Below are 17,264 nucleotides of genomic sequence, written 5' to 3'. Positions count from 1 at the left end.
TCAGTAATATTCTGTTCTTCATTAATTTTGTGCAGAAATAGGTCTTTTTGATACAAATAGACTGAACTAATTTGCACTCCTATATTACCAACAAGTAACGTTGGGAATAGTCAACAATGTAGTCGACTAAAAACAGTAATTACGTTACGGAAATAGATAATTGCTGGATTTTATTATATTCAGAAGAACAGTTTCATTTTGAATGATTTTTGAATATTATTTTTATATTTTATACATTCAATTGTGAAGAACAATGGTGTGATGACCTTTAAATATTTGTATCGTATTTTCTACGTCAATCTCTAAAAGGTATTTAACTGTCGCACCCTTTTTAAATAAAACAATAATTTTATTTATCAGTAATCAAAAATATTTTCAGGTTATGATCTGTACGAAATTCAATTAAAGAAACTTTAAGATTCAAAAGGCTTGAACAAACATCGAGAGACTTAGAAAATCGAAAAAGTCATTAAAAACACTTAATAGTTGCAAGAGGGCATAAATACAATGAAAGTTATTTTACCATTTATGAATCAAAATGTTGCACTTTTTGCCTTATTACATTAATGAATAATATTGAAAAATAGAGTTCCTAAATACTGCTATTTGAATGTACATTGTTGTTTACAATCACATTATAAACAATACATAAAACCATATATTCACAAATAAAAATAATAAATCGGCGCATAAGTAGTTTAGTTTTATTTTAATTTGGCCAATACTGAGTACTCGCAATGCTTGTGTATTAATGCAAGTACAACAGAACAGTAGTAATAAATTAATCTATAAATTAAGATTATACTAAGGATATCTAATGTAAGATGTAATTAATAAAAAGAAATTACTAAACAGTCGATAGTCAAACAAAAACTATTGTACTATCTTATTATTAGATTAATTATTCAAGATTCAATATTATATATGAAATGTCATAAAATATGAAGAAACTTACCTATCTCCTGGTACTAACGGGGATAAACACTTGCTGCACATGAAACACTTAAGGTGGAACACGTGGAGCGGCGCTCCGGGAGTGGAGGGGTTGCTGCCGCCGCCGCTGCGCATCACGAACTCGCTAGCGGGTATCGTTTGCCCGCATGCCGAGCAGGCTCCCGAACTGCCAAACAACCTGCGGGACCATTAAAGACAGAGTAACATTAAATTTCCATCGTCACAAGTCACAATAAAGAGAACTATTACTATATACGGCGTCATTTCATTGATTTACTGATCTGGAGCTAGTTATAAGTCAACTGTTCTGGTAATACACTAAGTTGAAAGCCATATAAAATCAGTGAGGACGCAATTTTCATGTATTTCCTAATAAATGTTACATATCCTGTAATACTTATTCAATAAAACCCTACTATACCACGTTGAAATGTAATAGTATATAGAATATATTAGGCAGAAAGGTAGCGTCTAGCACAACAACATACAAAAAGAACTGATCAATATTTTATTTTTATTTCGGCAGTGGGTACATCCTCCTCTATTTTTTGCAAGTTCAATCAGTCTTTTCGGCAACGTCTCATATAGCACTTTTTAGTTATTCAACATTATCAAATTGTTTAGTATTTGAGTACGCAGCAAGTGCTATCGAATATTATGTTCTAACAAATAATCTTCCACGACTTTCACAACATGAACAGAATATTTTCTTGTTAAAAAATATAATTATGACCGGCAATTTGTGTTCCATGCTTGACTAACTGTTTTGACCAATTTGATAAACATATAACACTTCCTACACACAACTATATGCGACTTAAATAAACTGATCTTTCCTTAAATACTTGTAATTATTACAATCGTGATTTTACGGTTTTGATATTATGAGGGTGCATCATGGATATGTTAAAGAATACCTTGACAAGTACAGAAAGAAGCGGCGACTTGTTGAATCGACGACAACTTATTTCTGTATCAAAAACGTTGGGAACTATCGACTAAAAATAGTAGAAGCAGTCGATAGGAGCAAAACAGTCGAATTTGTCAATAGTAAAAAAACTAGCGCATCATTTTAATTTCGCAAGTGTAAAGAAAGTAATAGAATAATGATCCCAAATATATATAATCGTACTTTAACATTCTGAAAGTAACAATGGCATAATATAATAAAAGTAATTCATTTATATCTACTTCATTCCAACATGCGTTTACTATTTTTGTTCAAGCCTGCCATTTTCGAACTTTCCTTAAGAAGAAAAGGAAAGAGATAGTTGCTGTAATTTATGACCTTCAAAATAGCAAATTCATTTTGAATAATATAAAATCATAAAATATCTAGACGAAAACGACGATTAAAAGAACTCGAAAGTCGAACGGAAGTGAAAAACGAGAAAAAAAACGGGCGAATTCGGCCCTGGGAAGTGTCGAGTGGTTCCCTCGCCGTGCCATGTGGCGAAACAGTATTTTAATTAATTCTTTCATTATTTACAAGCTTTTTAATTACTCGAGTTGATTAAAATAAGCGCCATCAAAAAGTTGTCTCGGTGCTTAGAAATTAATTATTGCACGGCGAGCGGCTTAAATAAACATCGGGGACGCGTCGCGACGGCAAAAATGCGTCGAGACGGACCGCTCCGCTGTTGGTTTAATAAAGTAGATGCAAATTGGTACGGAACGGTTATGGATCCGGGGTGGTCCAACCCGTACCATTGCATAAAACACTTGGTTTTCGAAACGTTTATAAATGTTTATGGAATGGTGATGTTTCATCGCCAAAAGCGACAATTTGTAAGTTTTATATATTAGTATAAGCATATTATATAATTAGTTATAAGTTTATTGTTTAAAAGCTTTTGTAAATAGCGTGCTGAATTTAGGCTGACCATTGGAAACTACAATCGAATAAGCGTAAGACCGAGGTATTCCTATATATCCTTATGGGACTAGAGTATAAAGACTTTTTTTCAATTTGGAGGCTGTTCCTGTTGTCCAGTAACTGTATTGCTTCCACGTTGCTGTGATTTAGCAATATTAAGGCGAAATCTTGGATCATTTCGTGTATCCATTTGATTCTGAGATCATGGTTTCTTACGTAACGACAAGCTATGGTAATTAATCGTAGAACTCCGTTTTGGGTATGTTGGAGTACTAGTTGGTTCGACCGGCGGTTCGGTTGGCATTCCCAAATCCAGAAAGCAATCCAAAAAGGTTCGGGGATAGCAAACCTGCTATCTCCTCTGATCTGTCCTTCTAGCAGGCTTCCCATCTCCATCAAATGCTTATTTTACAAGATGTTAATTCGGTCCGTACTCCTCTACGGATCTAATGTCTACTTCAAGTTTGTTACACCCAACCAGGTCAAACGGCTTCAAGTTTTCCAAAATAAGCTCCTCAGGAGAATATTAAACGCTCCATGGTTTGTCAGAAATAATCAAATCCATAGGGAAACTGACACTCCAGAAATCAAGCACTTCATATCTCAATCATTCCACAAACAACAACTCAGCTCAAGTTCTTCTGAAAACGCGCTTGTTCGCGAGCTGGTCGACATGCTGGGAGCTTAGCACCGCGTCACCGCTAAGCTCTCCCCCTTTTCCAGGCTGAAACGACCTCATCCGTCGCTACAGTCATAACTTTTGCCCCCATACAACAGTACCCAGTTGTGTGTTAACTCAGGTTCGCGAATCAATAGAATCGCCGGGCTCTCGTGCCCAATAACGGCTGCCCGATCAGCGGGTGCCATATCCCCAAATTTAATGCAGTAGCAGTAGTGATCCACAGGGGTCAACTGTGAGGCGGTTTCGGTTTAGTGTATTGGTAAGCCCAGAGGCAGTCCCACATAACCCGGTCCAACTTGTCACTCCAGGGCAAGTCTCCGCGACCAGGTATGCGTCATGCATTCCACCGCCTGGTTTTTAGGCCAGAACAAAAAAAAAAAAGTACTAGTTGGTTTGATGTTATAGTGCAACCCCATAGGTCCAAATACAGTTGCTTGACTTTGAGTTTAACTTACTCTGTTTTTTTCTCACATGATGTTTCCAGTTTAAACTACCATCGAGTATGTTCCGAAGTATTTAGCCGATTCTGCTTGAGGAATCGATCATCCATCAAGTGTGATATGATTAAGATGTATTTTCCGGTCTCTATTCCATTAGTAGATCTTGTTGACCGCTACTTGTACTTGTTCTATAACCTTAGACAGAGATAAAACTTTTGGCATTATAACTATGTCGTCAGCAAATGTTCCAATTACAGTTTCTTTGATTATGTAAGTGAAACAATTAATCTACTAAAGTAATCAGTCTCGGTCAACTTAATTTCTTATTTCCCATTCGATTCCGACAACGATATTATCGGAACTTCGAAATTGGATAACTTCAGTTCCGGATTAAAGGAAAACAAATTTCTAGACTCTTAACTAAGAAGTATGGACATTTTACAACAGCAAATCGTTCCATGTCCATGTTCCATAGCGGACAGTTCGGAAGTGTTAAAACTTTATTCCCGTATGTTATCGCGAACTAGAACACGGCCAAAATTATATCCTTATAACAGTAAAAATCCGAGCAACATTGTAGCAACACGACCATTCGGATTAATAAAACCGATCCGTATCGGAAGACATTAAAAGAAAGAAGAAAGAAACCCAATAAGCACGCGTCCGCTTCCACTCGACTACCGAAACGACTTTGATTACCGTTACTGGTGATTTCGGATAAATATCGACGGGCAACATATTTTCCAGTGCTCTCCCGACCGCGCCCAGCTCCGTACGTACCCCCCCTCTCCCCTCGGTTCGCCTGTCCGCGCCGTAATCTAATTAACAGCCGAACAACTAATAATTTCATCCGTACAGCGAGTCCATAATTGGGTTCGTTAATCTGAAATTGCCCGCGGACTATCGCGGCATTTTCCACAATATAAGATACTTCTAATTAATGTTGCCGGCGGTCTATTGAACGCTGTTCTCTTGGTGCTCCCCTCCGGTCCCCCGCGACCGCTCCTCCGCCGCCGCCCGCTCCCCAACATGCCACGGCCTCGTCCCGCACGTTACCTCTTCTTTTGCGTTCGCATGGTTGCCGGCTGACTCCCACTCCCGTTCAGGGTCGAATTAGCTCATCGAAAACGAATCCGGCCGAAATAATAAGAGAGCTTGTGTGTGTGTGTGTGTATTCTTACCTAAATATAGTTGCGCGTTTTATGATAGATGGCGCTGTAAACCAACGAAACAATATCTTTAATATTTTTATATTATTTAATTATTACATTGTTATTAGTCGTTGCTGACTAACTTACAATTTGTCTTTATGGTAACTTAAATCTAGGTATATAACTAGGAGGACCCGTCGGCCCTATCTCAGTCTCTGGCGAAATAATGTTTATACATGTCACTGCTGTATTTTTTTATTATATGCACCTCACTACACAACACTACACAAGGTCAGATGGTTTGATACTTTTGAGTCTGTGTCCCGCTGTGGTGGTATCCAAAAGTTGCAATACTTCAATATTCTCATGAGAATGGAGTCTTTCCTCATGCCCCCTTGCAACTCTCTTGATTTCTTGACTGAGTGTGGGTATCTGAAGGTCTCGATGTAGGTAGTCAGTCCTGTAGTATTTGGATGCGCCCACAATACTTCTCAGGACTTTGTTCTGAAAAATTTGTATTTTGTTTATGTTACTCTTTGCAGAACATCTCCATAATTGAGCTCCGTATGTTCATATAGGTTTCAATATTTGCTTTTATAATAGCAATTTATTATGTACTGATAGTTGTGATTTTCTTCCAAATAGCTAATACATTTTCCTATATTTCAATTCCAGTTCTTTTCTTTTCTTCTTTATATGTTCCTTCCAGCGCAGTTTTGCATCAAGATTCATTCCGAGATATTTAGCGTTGTTGCTATATGGGATGGTAGTAATATTTAATATTATAGGTGTTTGTACGGTCCGATTGTAGGTGAACTGCACATCCACAGATTTACTTTCGTTAATTTTTATTTTTCAATCTTGTGTCCAATTATTCATATTGTCACTTGCCTGTTATAATTTTCGTGTGGTTTCTTCACTATTGTCTCCGACAACTATAATCACAGTATCATCAGCAAATGTAACCATAGTAATATTCTCGATTTGTGGTATATCACAAGTGTAGAGTAGATAAAGCATTGGCTCCAGTACACTTCCTTGTGGTACACCTGCTCTAGCTTCCTTGTGGTACACCTGCTCTAGCTTCTTTTATTGTAGAGTAAGCTTCTTCTTGTTTAACTCTAAATATTCTGGCTGTAATGTACGATTTTTGTAGTTCGGTGTGTTGTTTTGGTAACATTTTTTCTTTCTATAAAATAGAGACTATAAAATAGAGAATATAAAATAGATAGATAGTCTTTAATGACAATAATTAGCCGCTAATTAAATTGCTGTCTAATATTTGTGATTACTCTGAAAGATTAAAAGATTCCAAACCCATTAAATAGTCATACTAAAGAACTGATAATGGGAGCCCCCTCTTAGCAGTAAAATGCGGAGTATTTACACTATTAAATATTAAGTAGTTGCAGTTTTATTGGAAATATTTTATATTAAGATAAGCACTGAATACAGCGGGTGAATACAATAAAAGTGAGTGATGAATCAAGATTGCCTTGATGTTGGTTCTATTAATGATGAAATTTAAGAAATGTGTAAAAGCAGTGAGTAAATGTTTTCGATATAAACATAACTTAACACAATTACTTCACAGAAATCGGTTTGTCTCGGAAGTATCCATAGAAAACTTATGCCGCTCTTTGAGGGATGTGTTCATAATTCATAGGATCTAAATGGAGTAAAGATAACCCACGAAGAAGGCTAAGGAACTTTAAGACATTGTTTTTAAAGGAATACAATTTTTAAAAGCATTTAATAAAATTAATGAAGATTGTTTACTTTACAAGACGCACAAAACCGATAGGTCACTTTTGGCAAAACACTAATATAGATGGTAAAGTTGATGGACAAAGAAAAAAAGTTACAAAAACGTTTTATTTTTTTTAGTCGTTATTTCTTTGAAGTAATTCATTGAATATGTATTGGTCATGGTGGAAACAAAAATAGTTTTATTCCTATAGCTGAGTTAGTGTTTGGTGACTCGGTAAATATATGCTAAATATTTATGTTTTATGAAATTTGCTTTTTTTAGAAAGAAGCCTAAAAATGTATTCACAGTAGAAAGAAGCATAATCTACAATAACACCTTCGATTTGGATACATACCGCCAAAGAAACCTAACAAGAAATTGGCAAATGGTGGAGTTGTGAACAAGTGCTCAATACATTAGAAATTAACAATTTGGTAATTAACTTGAACAGTTATTCTGACAATGAAAGTGATAGTGATGCAGTTATTAAATCTAATTTTATGAATTTTATGAATAAAATTTACACAAGCAGTAACAGAAGAAACTAAGGAGAATATTGATAATGATAGTGATCAGTGATATCAAAATGACTTGATAAGAAAACACTGCAAAGTTAAAGATTGGAAGAAGGCTATATGGAAGTAGTCAGGCCGAGATGAGAACTGGTTAGAGTGTGTAGTTTTCTAACCCTAAGTTTATATTGACCAACATCTCCGGACTTTGTAGTACATGACTTAAATGTTACGACATTAACTTAAAGTAACCTATTTCTGATAATTAACAATAACTACTAAGGAAAAATATGTTTATAAATATTCCTATATAATAAAAATTACAATTACTAATATTAGCTTAAATAAGTATTTAATATTTATAGTACTATAACCAATTCATAATATGCGGTATACAATTCCATAGTAAATATATACTTTCACCTACCATTGAATAACACGATCAGAATACAATGAAGCATTTAAAAGTCAAAACATCTTATTCAGGCCGTGTTTTCTGTTTATCCAAATAAACAACAAATAAGTGTGTTCGAGTGCAAAACAATGAGGCAGCAATGAACATTTTTATTATCGTTAAGACGTTGCTAATAACTAGGAATAATAGTGTCTTAGTCCTGAAATTCGCGGCGACAGATTCGCCGTATTCTATTCACGAACTGCCTGTAAGGGAATATTTCATAGATCGTGGGAGACATAAAAGGGACTACTCTATAGTAAAACTATTTCAAGCAACTAGAATTTTCAAGAAAATAATTTTTGTATCTGTTAAATAAAACCTTGTACTTTCACAGCAGTAAGAAATACTTTGACAATAAGTTAATTATTCCAGCTATGAAGGTCTATTGTTATTATTTTGGCAGTCTAAACTTTTAACATTTCCAGTAATGGTTGAATATTATGGTATTTTATAATATAATTTTTTTACACGAAACAGATACTTACTATATATTGATTTATAGAAGTATATTTTTATACTATGATGTTAAAGACAATTTAAATAATCACAAAAATAAAATTAGATTCGTTCCTAATCATCTCCTTGAGACACTATACAGTAATGTTCTTAGGCCATAAATATGTTAACTAAGTAGTTTTTAAACCTCCTGACTACTAACTAGATCGTTTAAAGGTTGAATATAACATTTCTTTTCAAAAATGTTCTAAAAAAATGTTGTAACCAATAATAAAATTAATCTATTCTCAAATATTTTTTCTCGTTATTTCATATGCTATACAAATCTTTATAATTTAAATTCAATAGCTCCCAATCTTTCTATTAATCTTCTCCATTGTTGAGAAGAAAAAGATTGAATTAAAATTAAATTATGTTCCGAAATATGAGCTTTGAATTAAAATTAAATTATGTTCCGAAATATGAGCTTCGTTTTATGGGGCCATATGTGGTTTGTGAGCCTGTCGTATTATTTTTCCTTTATAAAAAAAAGTACAGGACAATTATAAAATAGAATTATTTGTTATAAAATCCTAGTTCCAATTAGTCTTGAACTGCATCTATTAAACATTGATGTACTTTGATGTATCTGAGGTAAGTGTGAACCGATAACTGGTAGAATAACCAGCGAGATCTTCAAAAGACTAATGAATATATTTTCTGAATTGCACTGTTAGTGTTAATTACTTAGGGATATATGGAAGACCACTAGAAGAGGTAAAAATTTCATTGAAGGTATATTTTTCAGTTCCAGGGTAACTACCGCGTATATTATACATACAGAAAGTTAAATTACGACCAAAACAAATGCAATTTGTTGCTCAGCACCGAGTTCAAAGTGATCAATTGGTAGTTAAAATAATATTGTAACTAGATAAATAAGTTTAGGTAGGTATAAAGCTAAATTGTGTGTATATAGCAGAATATAAAATATGAGTAGTAAATATAGGTTAAATAAGTTTTTTGTTTATTTTTATTTGGTTATAACAACGATTATTATGTACAGATTTCATTTTAAAAGATTTTTTTGTTCGTTAAAAATTAAGTTTGATTATTTTTTACTATTTAGTGAGTTTCCTATTTATTTTTTGAAGTCGATTCAACTTTTTTGTTAAAAATGTTTTACTTTTTAGTAATTTCATTTTGTTTTTCCACTGTTCACTCCATTGTTATAAATCGGAGTAAGAAATTATTTTTTGTATATCAGCCTTTAAATTCAACAATCCAATCGGTAACATAATTTACATAATATTTTCTGAATCACACTGTAAAGTGAGAGCTAGTTAGGGATATGTGGATGATCTCAAACCGCTAGAAGAGGTAAAAAGTTAAATCAAGATGTTTTCCTCAAGTCCAGCATAGTATCCAACTAATGTTGTTCTTCTTTTATATTTGATTTAACAAAGCATTGACTTATTCAAATTGTTCTCACTAATTATTACTAAAGAATTAATAAAATTAATTAATATCATCAGGGAAACCTTCGGAAGAGTGATAAATATATTTTCAGGATAATATCCTATTTAATAGCTATAGTATGATTTAGAAATTAGTTAGAGAGATATGGAAGATCGAAAGACAAGTGGAAGAGGTAGAAAGTTCCAATACATTTTTCAACCATTGTTCTTTCTCTTAAAAACCTTATCTAACATAACATTGACTCAAAAAAACATTAGATTATTTAATGCTAACTATTATTAACATACAAATAAACTTAATATTAATAAAAATATATTATTATGGTTTTTATAGCTGCCGAAATAACTAATAATAAAGTTCCGAATACAACAACCATCATTTATTCAGTTCGTTTTTAACGAGTTTCCGCTAACCTCCCCTCTATGCCCCTCCGGCTAATAATTTATCTAACTTTCGCACAAATTGCAATTTTACTTCGAACGATCATTAGACACAAACGAAAAAGGATCCCATTGCTATACACGTACCTACATACACATATACACGCACACGTATTCGTTCGGTGTTCATTAAATTGGACTTTTTAGTCGAAATGAATAGAGGGCGTTAACAAGGGTGCCAATTTGCGTAATGATTGTTAGGGGTTTTTCGCATAGAAAAGAGTACCGAGTTTTTACGATGAGAAAAGTAATGATGATTGAGCGAGCTAATTTTCTTTGATACTCTGTGCGCTTATGTACGACTGGGTTGGGTGTGCGTTCGTGTATGTGTTGGTTCTGTCGATTTTCCGTGCGTCACGTAGTAAATTCCAATTTAATTGTCGTCGAAGGACTTTTTTGCGTTGGCCGATGAAGATGGCAAATTAAAAGTTTATTAATGATCATTAGGATTTCGTGTGTACTAATATTATCTTTATACGTTTATTTGTATAATAATTGTATAGTAAAATTTATTTTATTTTAGATTGTTTCGCACGTCCTCCAGTTTGTGATAATTAGTTTATAAATAATCGAAGGAATGTTGGATTTAACGCTTTAACTCCAGCCTAACTAATAATCCTTCTAAGTCTTGAAGATAGGAACGATGGATGTTATGTGTCAAAAAAAGTCATGTCATGGAAATCCGTCACTTAATTGAGTCATATTATACATCTAGAGAATAAACACTAAGAGAATGCTTCAAGGAAAAAGGTCCAATCCCAACTAAGAAATCATTACCGAAGTTGGTGCATATTTTGAAATCCAAGTAAAATCACTCTAAGAAAAGTGTATAAAATAATTGAAAAAGTGCGTTCCAGAAATAGTGATACAATAATTAGCACATTACAATACATTAATGAACCATTTTCAAAATACAAAATTACATTTTTATTCTTCAACATGGTTACTGCTAAAGCTTATATCTAACCATAATTATATTGTATTACAGTTACCATAGACACCTGAATGAACATGAATATTATACTCATCAAAAAAGATTGATCTGCTAATAATTAACAAATTAACACTAATGTTGAATTTAGCCGTCTGATTTTCAACAATACATGTAAAAATATAATATAATTTCAGCTGTTTACAATATTTATTATCGAAAGCAACTCGCATAGGTAGAAACTGAATTGTTCGCATAAACTCTAGATAATGTATTTAAACTGATTATATAATCTACACCGGATACAATATCTGTTTATGAGCCCTAAATGGCTACAAAGCTAGTTTCTCCAGTTGAAGTTGCCATAGAAATTGACAACAGCCTCAATCCTTCCTAAAAAGGATACTAAAAAGGTTAAACCACTTTTAAATTAAACAAAGTTTCCAGTTTAGATTTCGGAATCACCACTCAACAATGGACCAAGTACATAGGATACTAGTAGTTATTGAAAAGGCGTTTGAAAAGAAGTACTGTTCTGCAATATTCCAAACGATGCTGGAGTTGTACCTTTTTGAAGAAAATTTATAGATTCACTAAGAGGCTTTCTCAAAATTTAAACCTATCTCGCACCAATATCCGCAAGGTAGTGTCTTGATATCACTGCTGTGTCTGATCAACAACAAAAGAAACAGTACTTAGTATACTTGCCGATGACACAGTCATTATAGCAAAACACACATCTCCGCCTAGGACTATAGAGAAAGTTATAAGTGACAGGCAACGAGTTTAGAGATTACATATTGGAAAATATAGCTTCATTACTCGAAATTTATCCTTGTGGAAATCATTTGAGGGAGATCAGATTATTCAAGTAAAATCAGCAAAATACCTCGTCATCTATGCGGCAAGTTATGAAAAGTTTCGCCTTCAAACGTAAAAACAATAAAGGCAGCATTAAGGAAACCAGAAGATTGAAGCGAACCAAACCACGCGAACTAGTATTAGCTTAAGTAGTCAAATTTAATTTTAATTTGCAAGAAAGTACAGCAAAATAATAGGAATATCGTATAAATTAAGATTGTATTGAGTATAACTAATGCAAGATGTAAGAAAAAAGTAGTTTCAATAGAACAACCTATTTTTGGATAAAAGTACTGTTGAAGCGAAACAGTGGTTAGATTTAAAGGGGCAGTTCTGAAGTAAAATAAAAAGGATTTCTTAACTTAGCTGAATCACAACCGACTTTGATATCACAAGACTTTTTATTTCACTTGAACTTCTCCAAACAGAGATTTCAATTCATCCCTTGTACATACACACGCGCTTAAATTCAACATTCCAATCAGCAATAGATGCCAATCAGCAATAGATGCTTTCCTTCCCAAATAATGCAGAATCTTCATATATTAGATATACAGTATTTTCTCCTAAAAATCAGTTTGTATAATCAGACCAAATCCTTTTATGGTCATTGTTTTCAAAATAACAACGAACTTATAAATTCATAGTTGTATTGACATTAAATTTGACACGTACCATTTCAAGACTAGCACTATCTAGAGAAGGTTTGAAGGTAAAAATTAAAAACTTAATTTTAAAAGTTTGACAAATATCGACAATTTGTGTTTCTTTTTAAATATCGATATTTTTTGAACTTCATTAAAACAAAGAAGGAGAGTGACTACCTTCAAAACCTATGAGGTATCGTGCACGTATATCCTTCTTGCAGGAAGAGCGATCGTCCATCTAAATCGAAACGTATCACGCGACATCGTCCGTCGACGGAGACGGCAGCGGCACCAGCAGCCGCCCGTCATTCTTGGCGATGGCGAACAAATTGAGTTTTCGGTGGGGTCGTAATAAATTGCCGTCGGCCCTGCCCGATAATCCAAAGATGCAGTATAGACGGAACCGGGGGTCAGTGTGGCGTACTTTCCGTCTCGGTCCTCTCTCTCTATCGCCCGTCAGAAAACAGACTTATTTTTCAATTCGCCTTATTCCTTTCGCGGAAAGGGAATGATTTATCCTGCCGCGTTTGACTCAACAAACTGGTGTATCAGTTTTTTTTGACGATGTTTCGGGCCTTTTGTACTCTCTAGCAATTTTATTGAAACTGTTGCCGATATATTTTAAAATATTTATTTAAAAAACAATAATATGATACCTAGCAAAATGGGTAACTTATTAACCCATCAGTCCAAGAATAAGTCTCCAGTCTGACATAAAGATAGTACCACTGCTATTGTTTCAGTTAGCGGTTTATAGTGCTATTTTTGCTCAAATATGTATATAAAGTTTTTCGTGAAAACTATCGAACAAAAAATGTGTCTTTAGTCACTAAAAATGTTGCAAAATATCACCGTTTTGCCATATAATCATCACAATGCTTTATTTCATAATCATTATAAAATAATATGTACCGAAAAATTCAACAAAACAACCACCATATTTATCTGATTATATTACTACTTCAACAAGAGATTTAACAGAGAATATGCAGCAAGAACTGATGTTTCAGATAGCACTGACCTTCAAACGTGTGATAAGTGTCAAAATTTTATGTCAATACAGCTACAAATTCAAAAGTTATAACATTATTTTCAAAACAATAGCCATACAGAGTTAGTTAGTTCCCAAGTGGGGCATAAGACAAAGTTGAAAACAATACATAAATGAGAGCCATAGAAGACAAACTCAAGATGACTTATTTGCAGGGACGAGATTGAAGAGTGAAATGAATAAGCAAAGAACAATACAATTTTATTTTAAAATTTAGGAAAAGAAATTAAACTTTAAATCAAACTGGTGTATTTATTGTTTTTGCAATACATATTTTAGGTGAAATATAAATAAAAGAAAAGGACTATATGGATATATAAATGAAGTAATAAAAATATGCAGGAGTTAAAATGAAACTAACCAAATAACATGGATACATGGAATACATAGTACAAATAGAAGAAATTATTAATTATTAACCGTACATTTGTAAACAATTTAAGACATTCTTTTAATATACATTTCTAAATTGTAAAAAATAAATTACCGAATTGTCTTCTTTATTGTTTTAATATATATGCTAAAGCCAAATATCAATTTCTCTATTTTAATATATAAACATGTATTAGATCAATTATTATTCGATATTGATGTTTATAACCCATATGTAAAAAATATGATGTACTTATATTTGATGCTCTGAAATCGTTACAGTCCTAAAAAATAATCTTACTTATGACACTATTGTAGTGAACTGGAATATTGTAGGCATGTCGATTTTTACATAATGGAATAACAGTCTACAAAATACCCAGAAATATAATCCCAGATGTTGAACACGGGCGGGGTGCCAGCGCCAACTAGAACGCGATAACGAATAGCTGGTAACCCCGAAACGTTTATCTGTGATGTTATTGAAGGGTATTTCCAATCATTGAGTAACTGACCATCGTTTGGTTTAGACGTGCCACCATCGACTGCCCAAGCCTCGTCATCAGGTAACATCGATGCCATCCGTTTTATCTATTTTGTATTTTCCACATTTTTATATTACCTCTATAAATAACAGATCACATAATGTACACCACCACTGTTTCATTCGGTTTTACTACATTCACCGAAACCCTAAACTATGTTATAATGTTCAGTGGCGTAGTAATTTACACTTATTAATACTTTGCTGATTATTGAAAGTTAATGGAAATTTAATTTAATTAAAACCAAAATATTAGTGAGTGTTAGTTCTTGAGATAGTTTGCATATATTTTAATATGCAGACCTTTATTAACTGTTAAAATACTGCAAAAACCAGTTTTAGTAAAAGATCATTTTTAAATTAGCCCTTTTATTCTATTATGAAAGACACATGATTAATTTAATAGATTGTGGTCGAATTTCCGCCGCAGGGCGATTACTAATATTAATAAATTCCCTTGAAAAGATATTAAAAAAAATCGAAATACCTTTCCCCGTTATATAATAATGAATGAGTTCTGCGGACCACGTGTTGGTTATTAAACGAGATACACAAATAGATCCCCCATATTTACGGCCCCAGAAAAATATTTCCTTCCGATACGACGACGTCCTAATTGACACGTAATCGCAAGAATTCCACGAGAAATGCCGTCCGAAAATAGAAATTCGTAAAATCCGGCGCCGAGGGAGAAGGGGGTGATGAGCCGCGCCGCCCCTGCGGAGCGTCGGCCCCGCTGCCGCTCTCCGGCCAACTACTCCCGTCGTTGCGGCCGGAAACCCTTGATTAATGCGACCACCCCCCATTAACAATCCCGTAAATGCAAATTCTCCCGACGAAAGGAACACGCATTACTTTGGCCAGCACGTGCGCCGTCGCTTTTCCGTGTTCGAGCTTAATTAATTAATTATTTTTGCATTTTTACACCGTTCTCGCCATTCCACCTAGGGACGGCCCGGTTAATTTGCATCTTGTACCAATTTGCAGTAACATTTGTTTTTGCTTTACCTTAAACTCGACTCTTACGTTATTTACAATACAAACACAAATATAGAAAATATATTAAATTAAATAAAATGAATGTGGGACTTTTATAGTCCTTTCCAATGAACGCCTAGTTAGTTATAGTTAAAAAAATGTGAAAACTTTGTGCGTGGTGCCTTTAAAATTTGAGCGTTTCCTTCGATTAAATCCCCCCTCCTACCCCTTCACCCAAACATATCCAGATTTGGTTCCAATGTCGGTAATGTCCATCTTTCAGGTAATTTATGGAGACCATCTAAAAAAAAATGTTTGTCCTTTGAGCAAAACCATTTATCAAGCCATTTTCTAAGTTCTTGAAAGTGGTAAAGTGGCGCTCTGCAAGCGCGTGTCCCATTTGCGTTGTTGAGCAAGTTGATAATCGGACGGATTGCCGTTTTTTTCAGGAAATGTATTTATTCAAAGTACTGACCATACTGACTGCTGTCGATATATTTTAAAATATTTATTTAAAAAACAATAATCTGATACCTAGCAAAATCGGTAACTTGTTAACCCATCAGTCTAAAAATAAGTCTCCAGTCTGACATAAAGATAGCACCACTGTTATTGTTTTAGTTAGCGGTTTATAGTACTATTTTTGATCAAATATGCTCAATTTTGTCCGCTCATCTCAAGTGTTTTGTCACTTTTAAAGTTCATAAAATTATTGAACAAAAAATGCGTCTTTAAGCACTAACAATGTTGCAAAATATCGCCGTTTTGGTACATAATCACAACACTCTATTTCATAATCATTATAAAATAATATGTACCCAAAAACTCAACAAAACAACCGCCATATTTACCAGATTATATTACTACTTCGCTTTCAGTCGACAAGAGATCTAACAGAGAATATGCAGCAAGAACTGATGTTTCAGAGATAGCACTAACCTTCAAACGATAAGTGTCAAAATTTTATGTCAATACAGCTACAAATTCAAAAGTTATAATCTTATTTTCAAAACAATAGCCATACAGAGTTAATAGTTAGTAAAGGACTTTTATAGTCCTTTCAAAGAAACAACCAATAACAATCAATGAACGTCATAGGTGAAGTCCAATATATTAGCAAATTCGGTTTGTAAAAACTTAGAATTCGTTTTAAAACAGTTTTAAATAGTTGTAGTTAAAAAAATGTGAAAACTCTGTGCGTGGTGCCTTTAAAATTTGAGAGTCTCCTTCGATAAAACGCTTCTTCGACGCTTCTTTGGTCGGTTTTGCTTTCTAATACGGCGTGTTATCGTGCTGTAAAATAATTTTACCGTGTCTTCAGGCCTATTCTGGACATTTTTGGCTCAATGCGTGCTTCAGATGATCATTTGTTGTCCGCATCGATCACTATTAACTGTTTCACCATGTTTCAACTGTTCCTAATACACCACGCCACTCTGGTCCCACCAAATGCAGAGCACTGTTTTGCGACCCAAACAATTTGACATTGAAGTCGATCGGCCGGCTTCACCAGATGATTACCATGGTTTTTTTGCGCTTGCGGTTTTAAAAATAAATCCACTTTTCATCACTCGCCACTTTTCGATGCAGGAATGACCGATCATATCTTCAAGCAGCATTTTATTGACGATTTTCTGAATTTCCATTGATGTGGCACCCATCTTCCCAGCTTTTGGATTTTCCCCATTGCTCGTAATCGGTCGC

At 34.0% G+C, this 17,264-nt stretch overlaps 1 protein-coding gene across 4 annotated transcripts in view; it reads right to left on the bottom strand.

Annotated features, from left to right (window-relative positions):
• LOC143202806 (LIM domain only protein 3) overlaps positions 1-17,264 on the bottom strand; it is a 239,593-nt gene that overhangs the window by 89,539 nt on the left and 132,790 nt on the right. For 3 of the 4 annotated variants that reach the window (XM_076414619.1, XM_076414620.1, XM_076414618.1), the window contains exon 4: positions 956-1,142. In XM_076414619.1, coding sequence (XP_076270734.1) covers positions 956-1,142 — 187 coding nt within the window. The remainder of the gene's footprint in view (positions 1-955; positions 1,143-17,264) is intronic. The other variant, XM_076414621.1, reaches the window with a different exon arrangement.

Source organism: Rhynchophorus ferrugineus, unplaced genomic scaffold (assembly GCF_030347505.1).
Source record: "Rhynchophorus ferrugineus isolate W39M unplaced genomic scaffold, kcgeb_rfMv2 rfM9, whole genome shotgun sequence".
NCBI classification, from domain to species: domain Eukaryota; kingdom Metazoa; phylum Arthropoda; class Insecta; order Coleoptera; family Curculionidae; genus Rhynchophorus; species Rhynchophorus ferrugineus.
Note: the sequence above shows the minus strand (reverse complement) of the source record. Positions and strands in the feature narration are given on the sequence as shown.